This window comes from Tenebrio molitor, chromosome 1, assembly GCF_963966145.1.
Source record: "Tenebrio molitor chromosome 1, icTenMoli1.1, whole genome shotgun sequence".
Taxonomy (NCBI): Eukaryota; Metazoa; Arthropoda; class Insecta; order Coleoptera; family Tenebrionidae; genus Tenebrio; species Tenebrio molitor.
This window is the reverse complement of record NC_091046.1, coordinates 10,911,585-10,931,914: the sequence shown is the minus strand read 5'-3', so window position 1 is coordinate 10,931,914 and position 20,330 is coordinate 10,911,585. Positions and strand designations below refer to the sequence as shown.

The 20,330-nt window shown below is 36.8% G+C and overlaps 2 protein-coding genes and 1 long non-coding RNA gene across 8 annotated transcripts in view; 1 reads left to right on the top strand and 2 right to left on the bottom strand.

Moving 5' to 3' along the window:
* The window catches only part of hiw (highwire), a 70,700-nt gene that overhangs the window by 40,746 nt on the left and 9,624 nt on the right, over positions 1-20,330 (bottom strand). The gene's annotated exons all lie outside the window — the stretch shown is intronic.
* Positions 3,669-11,069, bottom strand: LOC138134753 (uncharacterized). Its single transcript, XR_011160809.1, has 2 exons — positions 10,826-11,069; positions 3,669-10,767 (listed from the first exon to the last, which is right to left on the bottom strand). It is a non-coding gene; the product is annotated as an uncharacterized lncRNA (long non-coding RNA).
* On the top strand, positions 11,228-19,862 carry LOC138134721 (uncharacterized). Of its 4 annotated transcripts, none has more exons than XM_069053185.1 (3): positions 11,228-11,358; positions 17,074-17,305; positions 18,383-19,862. In XM_069053185.1, exons 2-3 carry the CDS (start codon positions 17,126-17,128, stop codon positions 19,583-19,585), a joined length of 1,383 nt encoding a protein of 460 aa, XP_068909286.1. In that variant the 5' UTR covers positions 11,228-11,358; positions 17,074-17,125; the 3' UTR covers positions 19,586-19,862. The 4 variants fall into 4 exon arrangements, with proteins under 4 accessions (XP_068909286.1, XP_068909276.1, XP_068909295.1 ...); XM_069053175.1 differs by lacking the exon at positions 11,228-11,358 and adding an exon at positions 15,921-16,192; XM_069053194.1 differs by lacking the exon at positions 11,228-11,358 and adding an exon at positions 16,698-16,967.

The window sequence follows — 20,330 nt, the reverse complement described above, 5'->3', positions numbered from 1 at the left end:
CACCTTAGTAAAACGTGTACGGCAATGAAGATACAATAAGTTAATTTTTTTAACATGTCCTGCTCAAATTTGCGCTGATTTGTTAGAAATTAGAATTGACAAAAAAAATCAAATGAGCATGGACGTTAATCAAAAATACTGTCAGTGTTGTCATCTAATTAGTCGGAATGGCTTTATCATTACGAAAATAATGAGCTCACAAATAAGAAGATTTAGGCTAAAATTCATAAGTATAGTACAAGTTGGCTTCAAAAAAAACGGGAAATGAAATTTGACCTAATGTGAATTAGAAATTTAATTTGTCAATTTATGTCAATTTGTATCTATTTGACAATAGTATTTCTGACACATAAGTGCAGTTTTTTAACCTAAATTCTAAAAAGCCGTTTCAAACTATAAAAATTTAATAAAATCCGACAGAACTTTTTCTGACAGTTCCCGTTTTTTTTTAAGTCAACCGTACCTCATGTTCCAAGGAACGTCTCAACTTCGAAAACACTGTATATTAACAATTACACAACAGCTTAACGTTTTATTTTAACAAAATTTAATCAAACCGTGTTTGACGATATTATTTTAATATTCATGTTTACTAAAAAACAGGCAAATATGTATATAAAAAAATAAAATTTGTAGTGTTATTACGAAAGTTCGTCTTTTTTATCACACCTGGTTGTGTCAGGACAGATAACTGAAATTATGTATCAGCTAAATAATAAAACTTTAGATTATTAAAAACTAAACAAACACCAACATTATTTTTGAATGAATCAACTGTTTATTATTTGATATTTACACTTGACACTTTTAAGAGAGCATGATATTAAAACAAATGATATCGCTACTGACATTGGAAGTAAACAAAAAATAAAAGGGTAAAGTACTGAGGATGTTTTAAAGAGTATTTCATGATTATATGAAATAAATTGGAACAAATATATTTACAACAAAATACCGTAAGAGCAAAAAAAAATGCAATCAAGGATAGCTATGACACAGTCCATAATGCGCTTGTGCACTGTAAGTTGCAATAATACCTATAATTATTTATTATAACCCATTTCAGGATTCCAGAAATGCCTATGATCAAAGACACGGCACTGTGTTTTTCGTAGCTATCCTTGTTGGCATTTTTTTTTGCTCTTACGGTACTTTTAACAGCAGATTATTACTGCCGTCTTCAAAAAAATGAACCACCACTTAAAAATTTCTTTGTAATTAAAAAAAACTGATTTACTTACTTATTTCTTTTTCATCTTTCTTAAACTTTCCGAGTTCTTTTTCATGATCATTAAAAAATTGGGGGGTCATTTAAAATTTGTGGGAGTAGCTAGGGCCGGAGTAATATGAAGACCATACCAGGTTACGTCGCCGTCGCCCTTGGTGCTGACTTACATCTTAAAATTTCAAATTTGTGATTTTAAAGACACCAGGGATAAACCATACTAAGTTTTCACACGGCCACCCAGTAAATACGTAATATTATTACATGTGATAATGTACATATCAATCAAATTATGAATTTAAATATAACATAATCTGCTGGGGTTTAATTCTGCTGCACATAAACTGTGGAGCTTGCTGAACGTGGATCTGTTTATCTTTATATCTTACCCACGACTCCTGTTCTCTTCTTGTGGGAAAAATGTATTTAGTGCATTGGTTTAATTGATGCTTAACATTTGTTGCATTCCATAAAACTGTTCAACTGTTTATACCTATCAGAGCTTACTACAGAAAAGCAATATAATTTTTTAAATTTAATAATGAGCAATTAGGTTAATTCTATTTTTGAATAGCAAATTTCTACACTACGGGCCGGTTTTTCAATCGATGATTAATTTTTGATTAAGGTTTAATTTGTAATTAACACAATGTTACCGTTTTTCAACCTATGATTAACAAAAAAGTTCATGTTAATTCTTGATTAACTTAATCATACGATGTTCTGTGAATTAATCGGAATTTAATGATTAACGTCAAAAGTGACATTGCCGATTTATTGAAAATGTATTATTAAAATAGTAAAACCATGAGCAAAGAATAATGATTGATGATATTTATGACGTTAATGCTTATAGTAGTGATGAAGAGTCACGAAGGCCAAAAACTATACGCTTTAGGCCCAATCACTTCGAAGAATGGGACCAAAAAGATTTTTTTTGTCGCTTTCGTTTGTGTTCGCGAACAGTAGAAAGATTGTTAGAAGAAATAGAAGAAGCTATTTCCTATCAAACTAACCGATGAGTGTTGTGGAGTAGTCTGCATCAAATTCAGGGGTTAAAATACCAGCAAAATTTTTATTTCAGAAATGACTGTCTATCGCCTCAAAATCAGTTGCTTTTTAGTCTGCGATTTTATGCAATAGGAGCGTGGCTGGAGACTTGTGGTGTACACAAGTAGAGCTCTAGCGGCGTTGCGTCCAAATTATATTAAAATCCCCCCAAACCGAAAGGAAATTAACGAATGTAAACAAAAGTTTTTTTATAGTACTTCTAGAAATAAGTGAGAACAGAGTCAATTGCTTTATGGATGTAATTATCCTTGGTAAAATGGTTAGAGATTGATACCCAACTGTTAGGGCACAATAAAAGCAATTGACTCTGTTCTGACTTATTTCTCTTTAACATAGCAAGATTTCCTAATTGTATTATAGGGGCATAGTAGTAGAAATACAATCAGTAGGTGGAGAAAATGCGGAAATTAGGATGAACCAAAATTACAAATTTGGGTCATTGTTTACTTTACCTAGTTAGGTATTTGTGGAATTTTCGCGTTTTTTCTGGCTAGACAGCCGCAGGGCGTTCTCCTACATCGTTTCCCACCACTCAAACCTTGTGCAAATGAATGTTCCTTGCCCTTTAGACATTGATCAATGATCATTGATGCGACCTTGAAACACAACAAGAAAGAAAAACAACGGCATTTGCACAAGGTTTGAGTGGTGGGAAACGATGTAGGACTCCCTAAGGGTGTCCACAAGTAGCTAAAGTAAACAATTACCTAAATTTGAAATTGTTACAAATCACAAACCACCAAGTTGTCAAATTTGACAGAAAAGTTAATACCAACGTAACAAACTTTCAGTTAATTTTTAATTAGCTAATCATAATTGAATTTTGGTTTGAAAAACGCTATCCATGATTAATTTGAAATTAATCAAGAAGTAATGATTAGATAATCAAAATGTTAATCATCGATTGAAAAACCGGCCCTAAGATCAACAAATTTTGATTATAGTTAATTGAGTTAATTCAACGAATCACTGGTATTATTTTTTATAACACATAGGGCCGGTTTCACCAACGCCAGTTAAAGTTAACTGCAGGTTAATAACATATTTCAAAAAAAAAGATGGCTACTGAAATTAAAATATATCAAGCTTTTTTTCGAAAATGTATTGTGGATTGCATTTTCAATTCCGTCGGGCTCGTTATCACTTGTGAAAAATTTCTTTGCTATTGTTAAGGGTGACCGATACTGGCGAAGTGTTTCAGTTTTGCCACCTTTATAACGCAGCCACTAATACACAGTAGAGTATATAGATAAGTATGGAAACCAAACTGAATTTTTACCTGAAATAATAAGCCCTGAGGCCCTGACCGTTTCCATGCCCTTACCGAAAGGTTCTCGGAGTTTTATGGTTTAATCTGGTTTATCAGACAAACAATAAATACATTTCTTATTTTGTCTAAAAATGTAAGACATAATTTTCTTCTGGAAAATTGTCGAATAATAAAATTATTAATATTATAATAGATTAAAATGGTCCAATAATATGAAGTCCCAAAATTCACGCCCATAAATAAATGTCTTTTTCGCATTAGACACATTAGACGTCGTATGCGAAAAAGACATGTTTTTGCAACGAATTACATACAAGATTTTTTCTAATTCCGTAAAGTATTAGGCAAAAAACAAGAAAAAAGAAATACAGGTTTTAGTTTTTTTAATTCACTAATTTATTACTCCTATCATTCTATCACTCTCTATCTACTCCAATTCATTTATTACAAAAGTGATATTTATTGTTACAATTTTGTAGCGATTTTCTTGCCAAATGAGTGATTTTGATCTGCGGTATAGCTGCTATATGTAATGTATATCCAGTTTATTACCTGCGAAGTCGCAGCCAATTATCAACGATTTGAGCAATGGCTTGCGTTTTTTAAAAGTTTCTTTTACATGATGAACTGATGAGATCAATTCAATACTTTGATTGCTTTAGTAAAAGAAAAGAAAGCTTTTCTTGTAATTTTATACTTCTCACTCTTTTTGGCACTAATGCGAAAAAGTGACAGTTAAACGCATTAGTGCGAAAAAGAACGTCATTGTGACATTCAAATGACCACCAAAAAACCACCTTTTTTGCAATGGAACTACTGGTCTCGCGAAGGAGTAGATAATTACCAATTCGCGATTTCTTTTTGTGATTTATACATATACCTACCTGCATACTCCACAACGCACAAAACTTTTCATACGATCATACTTTAATTTATAAATCAATATTTCTGTACTTAATTTGTTATACCGGGTGTATTATGAAAAACCTTTGGTGCTATAACTTCCCTATTTTTTATCCGATTTTAATAAATGATACATCAAACAAAATTCGTTTTAGAAACACTATAGCTCGACATGCTATAATTTTTTTTTGACATTATATTTTTTGACAGACCGCAGCTAACTTTGTTTTTTTAAGTTGCACTGTATATTTTTTTATCTTTATTTTGATAGATGTTTATCTTCTGAAACACAAACATTAAAATAAAAAATCAAAAATTTGTTTTTAATTAAAAAAAATTGAATTTCCAAAAATCAAGTAACCACAACTTTACTATAGCAAATGTTCGAAATTACCTCCATTCTTTCTAAGGTACATTCGACAGCTTCCACTGACGCCTATTGTGGCGTTTAATAAAAATTCTGGTGGTATTTGTTCACATACTGCTACGATTCTTGTTACTAAATCATTTCTGTTATCGGCGGAGTCAAATAGACATTGTCTAGAATGCACTTTTATTACTGTTTAATGTGACTGCTTGATTAAAAAAAAAAAACATTATTTTTTAATTTCTTCTTTTTGTTTCTATGCATTAACATGTTGTTTACATTTTCATTTTCTAAATAAAAATCTCTATAGAACTGAGCAAAAAAAGTTAATAGTGCAATTTGACTATCATTTGTCAAAAACAGAACTCAAGAACAAATACATATTGGATCAATTCAAATTGTAGCCCATTTAAAACGATTTTGCTTGACACATCAATTATTAAAATCGTCTGAAAAATAAGGAAGTTACAGCACCAAAGATTTTTCATAATACACCCGGTATATATATTATATAATGTTAATGACGTTGACGTAATAATGTGCGGACTAAATTAGACAACAATTTATTCATTATTTTTATACGTACATATTTTTAAAAAAACCTAATATTTAATTCCAAAAATTAGTTTTCATAAAAAAAAAGGAAAAATTAATTCGCTCTGTACGGTCATAGTTTATATTAGAATTTCTGAAGAAATTCGAATAATACCGGGACAGGGTATTATCTGTAAAGTCATAAAATTTCCTGGTTGAAAACTAATCGGCGGCCCAAACTAACCCCCGGATTTGTCCCGTTCCTAAACAGGTAGGTAGTTTTGAAATCGGAGAAAAGATGTGCCTCTACTGCCTCTGGTGGCAAAAGCGATGAACTAAAACCGTTTTTATTCGCAAATTTATAAATGAATAACTTCCACAACTTCTGTTTTTTTTAATTATTATTTAATGTAGTAGGTAAAGGTAAATATATTGTAGAGAATTACAAAATATTCTAACGAAATGTTCGCCTGGAAGACGAAACATTTAACTTTTACATTAAGCTCAATATAAAAAAAAACAAATGTTTCATCCACAATTTCACAACGCAGCGGACTCAGTAAACTTATTTAGATTCATTCTACAAAATCTGGAAGCATAATATTGAAATTTAGGTAATAAAAAATCGAATTAAAGCCGCGCACTTTAGGTTTTTATCATATCATCAGACAATCTTTTTCTCTTATAAAAAAAAGTATAATGCTGCGGTCTGGAGAATTAAAAAACCTTTAATTTGATGTATGATACTTGACGAATGATTGCGTATTAACTGAGTTCTTTGCAATTAATGAAATACACTCTAGTCAACGCTGGTATCGGTCACCCTTAATAGTTAGAATTTGTCTGACTCCGGAGTTTACTTTTTGGACGGGTTAGTGCTCGGGTGTTGGCGCCGGATGCGATTGTACCGGAATTCAACCGGAGCGAGCGGCTAACGCGCGGTCCGCGTTTTTGTTGGGTCCCGGAATTTTCGTGCGTAGAGGCCGTGGAATGTTGTGATCGTCTTCGTTCATTTTCGTTTTTCGTTTGTTCAGAAACGGGAGTCCCAACAGGCTTCTGGACGTTCAGAACTACGGGAGTCTCAGCAGGTTTCTGGACTTACAGAGCCTGTTGGGCGGAGGCAGGGCGAGTGGAGGACACTCGGGGCGGCTCAGCGTCGAAGAGCGAACGGTCGCATGGTGAACACCTGGGGGCGACAAGTGTGTCGCTGCGTTTCCCTTTTTTTTTTGTCTGGTGGTCGCTTTTCGTAAACCCGAAGAGTTTCTGGTTCGCGAGGGGCGAACATTGTGTTTTTGGGCATGGTGTCGTCAAGGTTTAGGAAGGAGGACAGTAGCGTGGTCGTTGGCGTAGTGCGCGGACGATCGGACGTGAAAAGAGAATCGTGATGGGGTTCACGTAGAGTCGAGCGTCCTCTGGAGGGCCGAAGGTTGAACGGTCGAGGAACTCGTCGCCATAGCGCTACGGCGGATTTGCAACCCCACGCACGGAAGACCGGGAGTGGTCGAACGTCGGGTTGCGGATTTAATTCCTAGCTCTCGCGCCGGATCTTCGCGCCGTCCACACGACGAAGAAGATCTTCCGCCGTGTCGGGGAATTGAGTCAGTTTGTGACGACGAGGTCGCCGGTTTTTGGATTTTGTAGCTCGGGGGGACGATCGCGGATTACCAACGTGGGGCGCGGGAAAAGAGCGCGTCGAAGGGTTCTCAGCGACTCTCGAACTTGGCCCCGCGTTCAAACTTTCGTTTGTGTTGTTTTTGTAACTCGTGCTTGATTATGGAAGCTGTGGCTACACAGCAGCATGGGGTGGGTTTCCGATTTCATTTTTTTGAGTTTTTGAACCCGCAGTTTCGGTCGATCCTTCTGATCGTGTCAGTCTGGCGGTACTATAACCAGCTAGGTCGAGTCCAGAGGCCTGGGGCTTCAGGACGGGTGGTCGATTTTACTAGGCCAAGGCACCGCTAATTACTCGCCCTGGACCGCTCTTATAAAACTTTCGCTCCGCTCAATTTTTATCTTTTAGGGGGGGTCGTGTGTTACGATTTAAATTTCCCACCAAATCGTATTTCCAAAACATGTTCGAGAATGTGGGCACGGCCCGCGGTGTTTCCGTATCCACCAGAGAAAAACCCTCCGAGAGAGAGGCATAATGCATATAAAGGGGAAACCAGCGCGATTCCAGGAAGTCTTCACTATCTTTTGCCCGGTGTATTTTTGAGTACAAAGGGAGAGTGTAGGGGGTAATAAGTGTGTAGCAGGTGCTGGGTGTGAACGTGGTGGAGTCGAAACAGGCTGGAGGAGCAGTCATCCAAGGAGTCCAGACCGAATCGCAGCTGCGGATTAGCGACCTCCCTCACGGAAGGTTCTACGTACCGATCGCTCAGCGGATCCAACTCACGTCGGCGTCTGCTGGTCCGTTCGTCCCTGAAACTCATCCGGAGCACCTGGACTTCCCTACAACCGGAACCACGGTGATAACATCTTCACCCTCAGGTCGTGGCTTCCCGAAGGGATCGTTCACCTTGTATTCTATCTTTTCGGTCATTCGTGTAAAGTGTCTCATTCGTTAATTAATCTCAGATAGAAGCTTCGGTTGGGGAGAGTTGCTGTATACTGAATTTTCAAAAATTTCATTATCAGTCAGCCATTTTGCTCACCTTTTTTTATACACTCTTGTATTTTATCAGGCCGCGAGCGACCTCGCCAGCATTCGCGAATCGCTCAGGTTCACCATCCTTTTTTATTCGGGTTTTTACCCCGGGTCTCTCCGAAAGAAAGATTATTTGTTAACCAGGAGATGCACAGACATCGATCGTTGAGAATCGAGTAATATCGATCGTTCGTCATCGAGTTTTCACTCGATGCACAGCTACACAGAATAGAGCACTGTAAAGTGACATCGAGTTAAACCACGAAACACCATGCGCATTTTGAGCTTATATCTATACATATTGCACATTTCAAATTATATTTTCGTTTCGTGGTAATAAAATTGAATAATAGCTGCTCTCCAGTTGGGGATTAAAATGAACTAGGTCTAAATGATCGAGATCAAAATAAACCTACTCTTGCGGGAACAATCAAACTGGGAGTAGATCAGTTAATGGGAAATGGATCACGAATTGATTTTAACGGATGAAATAATTTTTGCTCTTATTTATTATGTATTTTTTAGCATAATTTGATTATAGTCAAACACATCTAATACAAAATACAGGTGCAACTAGCGAAATAGCGACTTTGAAATTAGTTTAAAACTTTGCAGTTTTATTTTTATTTTGCTATTTTTTGTTTGTTATTGGTAACAGCGCATGCGTGAGTCGAAATTATCCAATTCGCGAGGTGGTGCTCGAGAGGAAAGAGGAGTGCAACACTTGGACCTTTGGGTCAAAGTGAATTTGTCTAACGGGAACGTTCCAAAAGTGATCCGAGTCATGTAGGAGTAACTTTGTATGTACTTACTCGCAACTCCTAACTGGAAAGCAGCTATGATGTAAAATTTAGAACCCGTTCGAACACTCGTCGTTCATTTACTCTACGTCGAACGATGATGCTTTACGCTGTGTACTTCCTACCATATAAAGGCATGAGTTCAAAATTTTACTTTATGAAGCGTACTTCATGAATTATTTCTGTGTCTTAATGTCTTTTGTTTTCGGACCAGGGAGGATATCGAGGACCTCCCCGCATATGCAGGCGGCGTAGACGGGGCTCGAGCGACCTCCTCCCTTTTTCCGAGGATTTAACTTTTGTTATTTTATTTAACGGAATTTTTCCGGCGGTTTGCTCGGGACTCGGAGGAACTCCTTCGAGAGAGTCGCGAGATTATTTTTAATTTTTATTAATTAAGGCCCCTTCAGGACACTTTGTTTTAAAGGATTTTACCCTGTTTTTAAAGATATATTTAAAAAAGCAAATATTTCAAGCATTTAAAAAAGTAACATTTTTAACGATTTTGCTCTGCTTTTAGGAAGTCCAAATTTTAAGGAATATAAAATTCGATTTCGGCCAAAAAAAATCACCGTCGGAAAAAATAGTTAAAATTTAAGGATTCTACCCTGTCTGTGAATTTGATGTAAAAACTTTATTTACTAATGAATAGGATTATATGCGATTTTGTTCTTTTTTATACGTTTTCAGATACCTCTTGGCCAAACTATACTTACCACCATTCTTTTATTTAAGTTAACTTTAATTGAAACCTTTGATTACCAAATTTAATAATCAACTCTTTCAATCACCATTTACTGTAATTTTTATCATCAAAGTATTGTGAAATAAAACCCATTGAAGCTTCTCCAACCTTTCGTCAAAAACAAAGGAAATCCAATCCAATCGATTTAAATCTTCATTTTCTGGGGTTCAGCCCTGCTTGGTTAAAGACTAATTTATAACATAATTTTTGTTTTGAAAAATCAAGTATGCCATGGAAATTTTCAAAAAAACCTATTGCCCTGTAGAGTGCCTTTTATGTGACAAATACGACAAAAAGTTATTAAGAAAAGTTATTTAGAATCAACATCTAGGCCCCTATACCAAATTTCAAAATCATCGGCTAACTATGATTTTTCATCTTTTTAATCTTTATTTCACAAATCAAAGAATTTTATTTTTAACAGTTCTTTTATTATGAGTAACAAAAATTCACAGTTAGATTATTACTACAAGTTACTGGCTTAACACTAATAAGTTATAATTAAATCAAAGTAAGTAAATTAAAACCTTGGATTAAAGGAAAAAAAAAAAACGAAAAAGCATAGTTGGCCGATGATTTTGAAATTTTGTCTAGGGGTCTAGATGTTGATTCTAAACAACTTATCTTAATAACTTTATCAAATCAACCACATAAAAGGCACTTTACTCTACAAAAAAATAGATTTTTTGAAAATTTCCAAGGCATACTTGACTTTTCAAAACTAAAATTATGTACCTTAAAAACAGGACAAAATCCTTAAAAAAACTAAGTGTTCTGAAGAGGCCTTACTTGTAGTAACTTTAAGCAAACGATTACGATTACAACTTTTTGGTGAACTCGGAGATTTGCATCACCCATTTTTGAAAATGTTTTTTTTATCTATTACTTTTTGAGACGGTATGAAATGTTGCTTATCTTGTTCAGTTGCAATTTTTTCAAAACCGACAGATACAAGATACATTCACGTTTAAATTAAGCAAGTGAATTTTGTACTAGATGCGATTAGTGGCGGTTAGCACGAATAATGCGCAGTATTGTACTGCGCAAAATTAAAACTTCAATTTATGTAAAATCCAATAGCACCGTAACCGTAACGCGCTAAAACAGAGGTACATTGTTCGACTATACGTGCGAAGCGCAATGCAATCAAATTTTTTCCTGCGACTGGTATTGGTACATTTGTTTGTTATTCCCGCGGCGGCGAGCTGAAATTACATTAAATCTAATTAAATTACCGGATTCATAAATGTCTTCCCATCCTACCTACGTACGGCCACACGTTAATGCATCCTGGCGTCGTTTAATATTTTCAAATGATCGCCGCCTCCTTAAATGGACAAACCCAATCAATCACGTTTAGCCGGCCGCAAATTTAAGTCCGCCAAGACGACGCATTTGCATCAATTAACTTGACTGATACTTGTGCGTCCCTTCTTCGACCCACAAACTCGGTCCACGATGTGGGGTAAGGCGTCGATTATTTATCCTGGGGCGCCACCACCGTGGCCAACATCTCCATGGCAACTCGCCGTCAAAACAACATCCTTCGTTTGCGAAACCTACAACCAGACCGCTTACGCTGCTTGACCCAAGTTCTGACACGAGCTATTGTAGTTCGCCGTTTCTACGTCGGAAACAGTTGCGTTTCGCACTCTAGCCGAAGCAGAGGCTGAAGAGCTAACCGATTATTATTAACCGGAGTTGCGGGCTTAACCCGGACGCGATATGCCGACAACCGCGGAATTACCGGTGGTGGAATAAGTGGCCGAACGGATTACATAATTCTGCACTGCAAGGTAACCAACCAACGTAAATGCTAAGTGGAGCGCTGCTCTTCGACCAACGATTCCACAATTTTCAAAATTTATTCAGATCGCTCGCTAATTAATTCTCTTGAGCCGCTGATGTACGAAATTGGATCGCTGATTGGCCTGCATTCTCCGATACCAGTTGGCTAATAATAAATGCATCGATGATCACCGATCCGCATTTGTACTCAACTAATTTGTATTTTATTTGCATCCACATTTTGTTATGATCTAAGCGTCCGCACCCGCGGAAAATCAACAAAAAAACGACCTTGTTGTAGCATGTTGTCGACACTGTCACACTTAATGATCGCTCTTAAAAAGAGAAGACAAAATTTTTCATTTGAAAAGTGCAATAGTTGAGCCGCATCGTAAACACACACATCATGCACTTCTATATTTACCTTCCGCACGCGATGTTCAAAGAGCACCAATTTGTGTAATTGTGGCTTTAATTAAATGAGGAAAAATGACAGATACGGTGGGTAATGTAACGAAGCCTCTTTAATGTCTACCGAAATTACCTTACTGGAAACAGTTGTAAATTACGTAGTAAAACGACTATTTTTGGAAAATCCACAAACATTTTTATGTACGATAAAAGTTTAATTACAGTTAATAAAAGACCAAATCGCCTTCCATTAGATGCGATTCAAGAAACACATTTAAAACGCCTAAACAATATTTTTGGGAGGTATAAATATACTCTTGCAAAATTTGGCACAAGCTGTAATTTACCCAACCTATTTGAGTGAAGGTAATCGATACAAAGACAAAAATATGTATTCCAGTGTGATGTCATACGGTATCACTGGAACGCCTACAGTTTAATTATGTCACTACCATTAGATTAATTTATCTTGATGCACAATTTCTGCAATTCAAGTAAAATGTTTGCGTTTTGCCAATCGTGACTTCAAAAGCTGAATTGTGCTGAACGTGACATCTTGCGATTCATACTCGTTACGAGAAATGAAAAAGTCACTTTATTGCTTATTACGTTGCGAATAACGTTAGTGAACTAGGAATGAACTTGACACCATATTGCGGCGTAACGTAACTCCCAGACATGTGCGTAACAGAGATTCGTCTTCCTTTTTTTTTTGTTGTTCCGGAATCTCAATGATTATTGCGGCATTCGACTTGCATGCTTGATGCGATAATTTTTGAAATTCCTATTTTTCCAGACGGTAAAATCTCCAACTCCTTTGCTTTTTTCCCCTTTTTAAGTCTATTTTAAATTCAGTCTTTTTTACTCTTGTACTTACAGTTACAAGAGAGAAACGCTTGCAGTGAAAATAAGAAAATAAAATTGTAACTCTATTCTTTGCCTCTGGTCGGGTCTCGTTGTGGGTGCAACAGATGTGAGGGGATTATCGAACCCTCTTTTGCATTGTATAAAATCAGACAAATAATGGTCCAGGCTAGTTACGTCACCAGACCCTCGATCAATCGATGAAGCTTTTATTGAACCATAATAGAGAATTACTATCTTGACTGAAAGGTGGTGTTCTTAAATTGATTTAGGATCTTCATATATTATCATCAAACTCGGAATGGTCTTCATTTAATGAATATTAATTCACTTCATTCCGTTCGTTTTCTGTTGACTACAATAATAGTGTTTGGAATGGAGTTTTTTTTTTCGGAAATCTAGATCCTGGTTTCATTGGTGCAAACATTAATCCGCCTTTGTAATCCCCAGTTCCACATCACCGAGGGTGTTGTGAAGGGCTCGCTTGCAGTTGCGGGCCACTTCTATTTTTAGTTTTTTAATCATTTTCGCAGCCTTTGTGGTTAAACCACATGTACGATGTAAATAAAAATACACTCAATAAACATGGTGTAATTAAATTACTGACATGATGTGACTGTGTTTCCTTGTCACAATAGAGATTTACGATTTGATTTGGGTCTTGGACTAATTATTTCATTAAACCATAGCCGCAGCTGCGAATGCACCGAATGAAATTTAATTTTAAATTTACTGTTTCTTCATGCATGTACTCTCTGGCACCCTACTTTCCAAAAAAATAACTGACTTTGCCATTTCAAATCATTTAGATTAGTTTTATCTGTCTGTTACAATCACGTCAGCAGAACATATACAGGTCTTTCAGAACTCGCGCTCCAGAGAAAAATAGCACCGCCGACGACAGTAAGTTGACAAAAAATAGAAGAAAATAATTTACTATTGCGTACACAAGACTTGTAATTCTACCAACCCCAGAAGGGCATCTTCAAGTGGTCGAAAATCGCGCCTTTGTCTATCTCTATAGAAACGGTTGAAGTGGCTTTTTTTTGTAACCGGACTTGAAACACTTCAAATCCTAGGAGTTAAAATGTCCACAAGCGGCTGGATCGGGTCAAATATAAGGTCATTTGAAGTATTTATTTCGATTTATTTATCAATAATTACACTAAATATTTAATTAAATTATCCGTATTAAAAAAGCCTCTAAAAAAGCGAGATAACGAAATTATTGTCCAATATTTAATCCGTGCCACTGTGGTATAACACGAGTCGCTCATGTGCATAGATGACAGATGTCAAAATGAAAAATAGCAAAATGGCCGTTCAACGTTAAAAAGTAAACTTTAGATTTTAGTAGACTTTACTGAACCTTCAAGTGCTAATAATATTGCAACAAGAGAACTAGGAATTACTGATGCCTTAAAGATTGAAAATTGTAAGTTTGGAAATTGTCATTTTACTGTAACTGCAGCAAAAGAAAATAAAATTCATGTCCGATTTTTTTTTGTGATCTGCTTGAAGATAAAAATTCAGAGTAGGTCTTTTTGTGCTTCGCCCAGTTTCGACCTCGACTTCGCCTCGGTCTTCAATTTCTGGCCTTAGCACAAAAACACTCACTTCTACTACCACTCTTAATGATATAATATACTATTATAGCCTTATAGGGGACAAAAGTATTCGATCATATTGTATTATCTTATAACGACTTCTAACGATTATCGACATTAAGAATATTATGTATATTAAAGAAAATCAATATTTTTACAAAAATAATAGTTCATGGAACAATAACATAAATTTGAACCATTACGTATTATAAAATATAATATGAGTGATTCGTTGAATTAAGTCAACTAGTCTTAATAAAAATTTATAGCTCCTGTATTTTAAAACAAACTGAAACAAAAATACATTCGTAACAAAATACTTTTAACAGCAGTTTATAACTCTGACGCAGAGCCGGATTTAGCACGGGGCAACTGGGGCGAGAGCCCCGGCGCCTCCACAAATCCCCGGACACATTTTTTTTTATTTTTTTTATTTATGGTTATGAAAGTAATAAAATATATTGAACTAAAGGATATTTTTATCCTATTGTTACCCGTGGGCCTTTTGGTTGCGGCCTTCAAGAACCACCCCCGCTCGTTCTTTTGTCGTGTTAGGTCCCAACTTTCTAAATAGTTAAATTATCCTGCACAAAATGCGGCTCTTTTTGAGCCTGACGGTCCGGGTAAACCGGCTCGGTTACGGAACGGCGATCTTCTTCGACGGGACGCATCGGTCAACAGATTTCGACACCGGCCCCGAAGATGGACTCGACATCGACAGTTCGACCGCTCCAGAGGGCCGGTGGCAACACTATGTCAAATTTCATATTTAATAAATATCGATTCTGGAGATACAATCGGAGACAAAAGTGAATATCTATTAATAAATTAATGAAAAATATGTTTAATATGCAATATTTTTTATCTTAGAAATTTAATTATGTAATTAATTTATTAATTAATTAATTTAAAGGGCCTCCACTTTCTCCACTGCCCCGGGCCCTGACGCCTTCAAATCCGGCTCTGTCTGACGTATTCTAAACATTTCACCACTACCTAAAAATTTCTTTGCAAGTTAAACGTATTGTTTTATCTCTTATTGTTTCTTAAAAGCTTCGAATTCTTTTTCGCTGAATTAAGCAAGATAAAAAGAAACGATATGATTCGTAATGGAACACCTCAAGTCAAGTCAAGAAGACATAATTACCGCTGATTCGCTGTGATGTTCAAATACGAGAATGTGGAAAATTTGACAAACATTAGGTTCCATCATTAAAAAAAAAGTGATCTATTTGAATTATTTCCCAACAATACTTCTCGGATTCGCATCAACTATTTCAAATTACTTTCCTGCTCCCGTTTGAATCATTAAAATACCACTTAAGTTTCATAATCCCGCAATAAATTTCCCGTTTTACAATACTCGGCGATACGTTATCAAACCCATTGCAACTTCCAATGAACCGTTTCGTTTCGTTTTCGAGTGATCAACTTGCAACATGGGAAAAGTAAATCCGTACCACATGTACGTGTTGTTAATAAAAAGCCCCAACATCTAAAATTAAAATAAACATTACACCCTTATACGCGTTCTTTTGGGCGACATGAAACTGAATAATTCGGACCGATTCCTTTCCAATTTCCTTAACGCTACCACTCCACAAACAGCAACTTCATGCTTTACTTATGAAGCAATCACTCTTGAAGTCCCTCCGGTTGGCGGTTTGTCTCTTGGTGGACGTCAAGGACCGATCGCGACGCATCCGAGCTTATCACGAGCGGAGCTTACGTCGCGCAATCCTTTAGTCACGGGCCTGGTGGAGCGCGGTTACCGCGAACAACATCGATAGTCGATAACAATAAACGCTCACGTTAAGTGATTTCGTTAATAAACGCCTTATCGAAGTTGACGTGTTTGGTATACGATTGTGCTTCGATTTTGTGCCGACAGATAATGTGAAAAAAGTCGGTCGTAGAGTGTCCATCAACTGAAAATTTGTCACCACATCGGCTACCTAATGTAAGGAAAACCAATTTAACACCTAATTGTGTCACGATCTTGTCACACAGATTATCAAGTTAATCTTATCAGAGAGAAAAGTACAAACAAAACAAAATTATAGAAATCTGTCACGCTTTTTGTAAGCAATTTCACGATTCTGACTTCATCTCTTTACAAATGTTTACAGTTTAACAACTGACAGTAACGTCATCGGAAATATCTTCATGTAGAATGTCTGGATGCATTTTTGAAACCGTACAGAAAGAACAATTCATCATGAGTGGTAGTACTTAAGAGGCTCCAACTAAATTATTTAAATGATACTTCCTCTTTATCTGTCTTAATTTCATACATTTAAAGCACTTGCTATTGCACGGTGTCATGTTTACTTGTGGATATATCACTAAACAAATACCGGATAATCTTGGTGTTTTTCGTAAGACAATTGATTGCGATAAAACCTTTTATCAAGTTTATTTTTGGTTCACAAATCATTTTTTAATTTAATTAAAAAGTTTACCCCCCGAAACAACAACAAATTTAACAGAATTCTCGCCAGGTCAAAGTAAAGCCTTTTACGTTTATTCTGCAAAACTCGGTGCTCGGTTCGGTTTATTTTTAGTCCCTCACGCTTTCAGCATTACGAACCACCAAAGAATTGTCCAATATTGACTTTTGATACACCTTCGCAAACCGCATTTGCAAATCTTTTGCCGAGCGCTTAATTTGAAAAATTAGTAACAATCTCCGAGTGCAACCTTCACCCAAACAACAAAACCTCTTACACAACCAGGTAACCGCCAATAAATTTTGATCGTCGAGTCGTTAAACGCTTATCTCCAACATGACTAATTCAACTCACCGTACAAGGTTCTAATTTTTATCAATCGCTTTTACAGAGGGCCCCATCCAGATTTCCACAAATTAAAAACATGTAGTTTGCACGGAAAAATGAAGACGTCGGAAGCGGAAGTAATTGTGTCGTTAATATTTGCTTTATCAGCTCTGGGTTCTGCGGTCTTGACAGGATACGAGAATAGAGACAGGATTACAGATGACAGAAAATTCGGATGTTCGTGGCAGGGTGGGACCAGTTCGGGGTTGAGATGTACTTGCCAGGAGGACGCAGAGGTAATGAAAATGGATCATTTAAACGTGCTAATGAGGTTTGGTTAATTCTCGAGAGGCGATAATTTAAAGTAATGTAATTTTTTTTGGCTCTCTGTAAATAAAATGAGTCACTCTTGGTAGGCCAGGGTCGTCCAAATAGGACGCCGCGTTTTTTCTCAATATTTATTTTGGATCGTATGAATATTTAAATGTCGTAACTTATACTTAGACAATGTGTAGGCGATTGACTGAATTCGAACGTCCATCAGTCTTTTATTATTGACCCATGCCGCATTTATTGACACTAAATTATTTATCTGCTCCATCAGAAAATTTATCATTTAACAATGTATAATCGTTTTCGTACGATGAAAATTTCAACAACGTTTATTTGGTGCTTTTTAGATTTCAACGAACAGTACAAAAGCTTTCGAGTCGCTATGCATTTGAATTTATCTGAACAATTGTATCGCAATTCGTGCTATCACACCTTTACATTCACTATAGGACGCTTTGTTAGAAGTGTAGGCGTTTGTAAATAAATAACAAATTTAGCGTTAAAGGTGAATCGTGATTTATTTGGTCAATAGGTCTTTTAAAAACTGAAACGTGTAAATATTTTAGATTAAATTTTATTGAAATTTTTTTATAAACAATTGTCAAAACGTTGTCATGTTGGTATGAGCCAAACAGTGATTTTCATGATAATGCGATTGGTCACACTGAGTGTCAACATTTTTTTAATGTCATTGAGCCTGCGCCCTGACGAGCGAGAGTTTATTTCAAATTTGAAAAAGATTTCTCGTGATTCCTCATTAAATTTGTTTTTAAATGAATTCACGAAAGAAAGGTCCGGGAAGTGAAGTGAACATAACCTCGCGCACATTTTAGAGTGGTACAGTATGGTTTTTTATTTAATTTTGACACTGACAATTGTTTAAAAAGAATTTCACTTTTAGATCGTTTGACGGGAATCTAGATTTTAAACGAACCATTAGACGGAAAATAAAGTTTAGGTTCTTATCATGAGAGTGGCAGAATTCCGTCATATTGCGGAGGATCCAATTTTATGCTTCTAACCCTTAAAATTTATTGCAGGAGATGTACATCACGAAAAACTCGATATCCTCCTACGACACTTCGAACATTGAAATAAACGGATGCAGGAGCGTACGTTTCGGTACGGAATCGGTGGCGGAGATGCGAAACTTGAGAAACATCAATCTGAAAAACATCGGATCGCTCCACTTCGAGGAGCACAGTCTGAAGTGGTACGGATACTCGCACACAAACCAATACGAACAGTTCGACGTGAGCATCCCCGCTCTTAAAATCTCGATTGAAAATTGTAACATCAGTCAAATATCGGGGTACACGTTCGAGGGTCGCATCAATACCATCCGCTTCGACGGCGTCATTATCGAAAATGTGCACCCGTTCGCGTTCAACGCCCTCGAACAAACCCAGGACATAACGATGAAAAACGTCGAACTGAGGAACGTCCGAGAGCAGACGTTCAAAAAATTCGCCACACAGAACCTGGAACTGAACGGGGTGCTAGCGCAGCTCATCCCCAGCAGGTTCCTGCACAACGTGACGGTCTACAAGACGTTCAAGATAACGAACTGCGTCTTCGACACGGTGCGTCCGGGGGCCTTCATCGTCTTGAACCCCACAAACTTCGAAGTGAGCGACACCAAAATCAACCAACTCGACGGAGAGGCGTTCAAAGTGACCGTGCGAGGCGACGTCCTCTTCAAGAACAACAAATTCGACGTGATCAACGACGGAGCTTTTCGTGCCATCGATCTGACCCAGGAGGAGACCGTGGGTGATGCGACCATCACCTTCGATTCGAACGTGTTCGCGAAGCTGACGCGCGACTCGTTGGCCACTAACGACGATTTCCGAACGAAATTTTCAAATCTGTTAGTGAACGAAACCTGTGATTGTAAAAGTATTGACCACAACATCAGAGAGGCGGAATTCTACTCTGAAATCAAGTGTGTCTACGAGAAGGAGTTCGTCACCGTCGAAGAATACAAGTCCAACATGTGTTCGATTATCCAGAGCTATTCCACCGTCATCATAATCCTGGTGGTGGTGTTCACCCTGTGCTTCATAATCGGAGTCGTACTGGTGGTGTACTACAAGAGAGTGTACCTCAGTAAGAAGTACGGCGGCGAAAAGGACTCCAAGAAGGGCAACATGAGTCTGATTATACCCGATGGGAGGACTTACAGAGAAACCGAACTCCATGTGATAGTAGAACGTGCTGATCTCTTGACCACCGACTTATAAGTCGACAGAAGAATATTTTCCTTTCGAAACCGAACAAACTTAGTTGTAACAGTATTTCCGATGACTGACCAAGTTAGCTTAGACCTTCTAATTTTAAGTAACTTATTTCAGCGATTCAGGATATTATTTCAGCCGGAAGCAATAGTTCTAGTTACAGCGCAGCTGGAAAATCATCTCTGGATCAAACTTCTTGCTGAGTAATATTAATAAACATTGTATGAGCATAAAATTGTACAAACATTGACTCAGTTACCAATAATAAATGTTTTTTTGTTTATTTATGAAGAATCCTTGAGGCACTTAAATTGTAGTTTATCTCAAACATATTCGATTTGTTTTTATGAAAAGTAAATAGTTCATAATCACCTCACAAGTTTATCCTTTATTTTACTACTTCGCCAGTTTATAAATGTACGCTCGATAAACTCGTTAAGTGTTCTAATGCCGTTAAATATATTGCTAAGTTACATTTTTAAATTTCCGTTCTGGGTAATAATCGAGTGATACGCCAATGGCCCGCCAGAAGACGAGCACTGAAATATTATTCCAACATATTTGCTATAAATATGAACGGTTTATGTCAATAGGACGATGCGGTCCATAAATTGGCTTCCTCGAACAAGAATGTCGGTTCAGTAAGTACGAAACAATATTTCGCATTTTATGCGCATTTACTCTAAACAAAGTCTTCGCAGAAATGTAACAAAAGATGTTAAAAATAACCCAGATTAAAAACTTGGATTCC

What these genes read in the sequence shown, in the direction of transcription:
- LOC138134721 (XM_069053185.1), top strand. Translation starts at nt 17,126, where the DNA reads ATGAAGACGTCGGAAGCGGAAGTAATTGTGTCGTTAATATTTGCTTTA. An exon ending in CTTGCCAGGAGGACGCAGAG is followed by an intron (nt 17,306 to 18,382) that starts GTAATGAAAATG and finishes AATTTATTGCAG; the next exon opens with GAGATGTACATCACGAAAAA.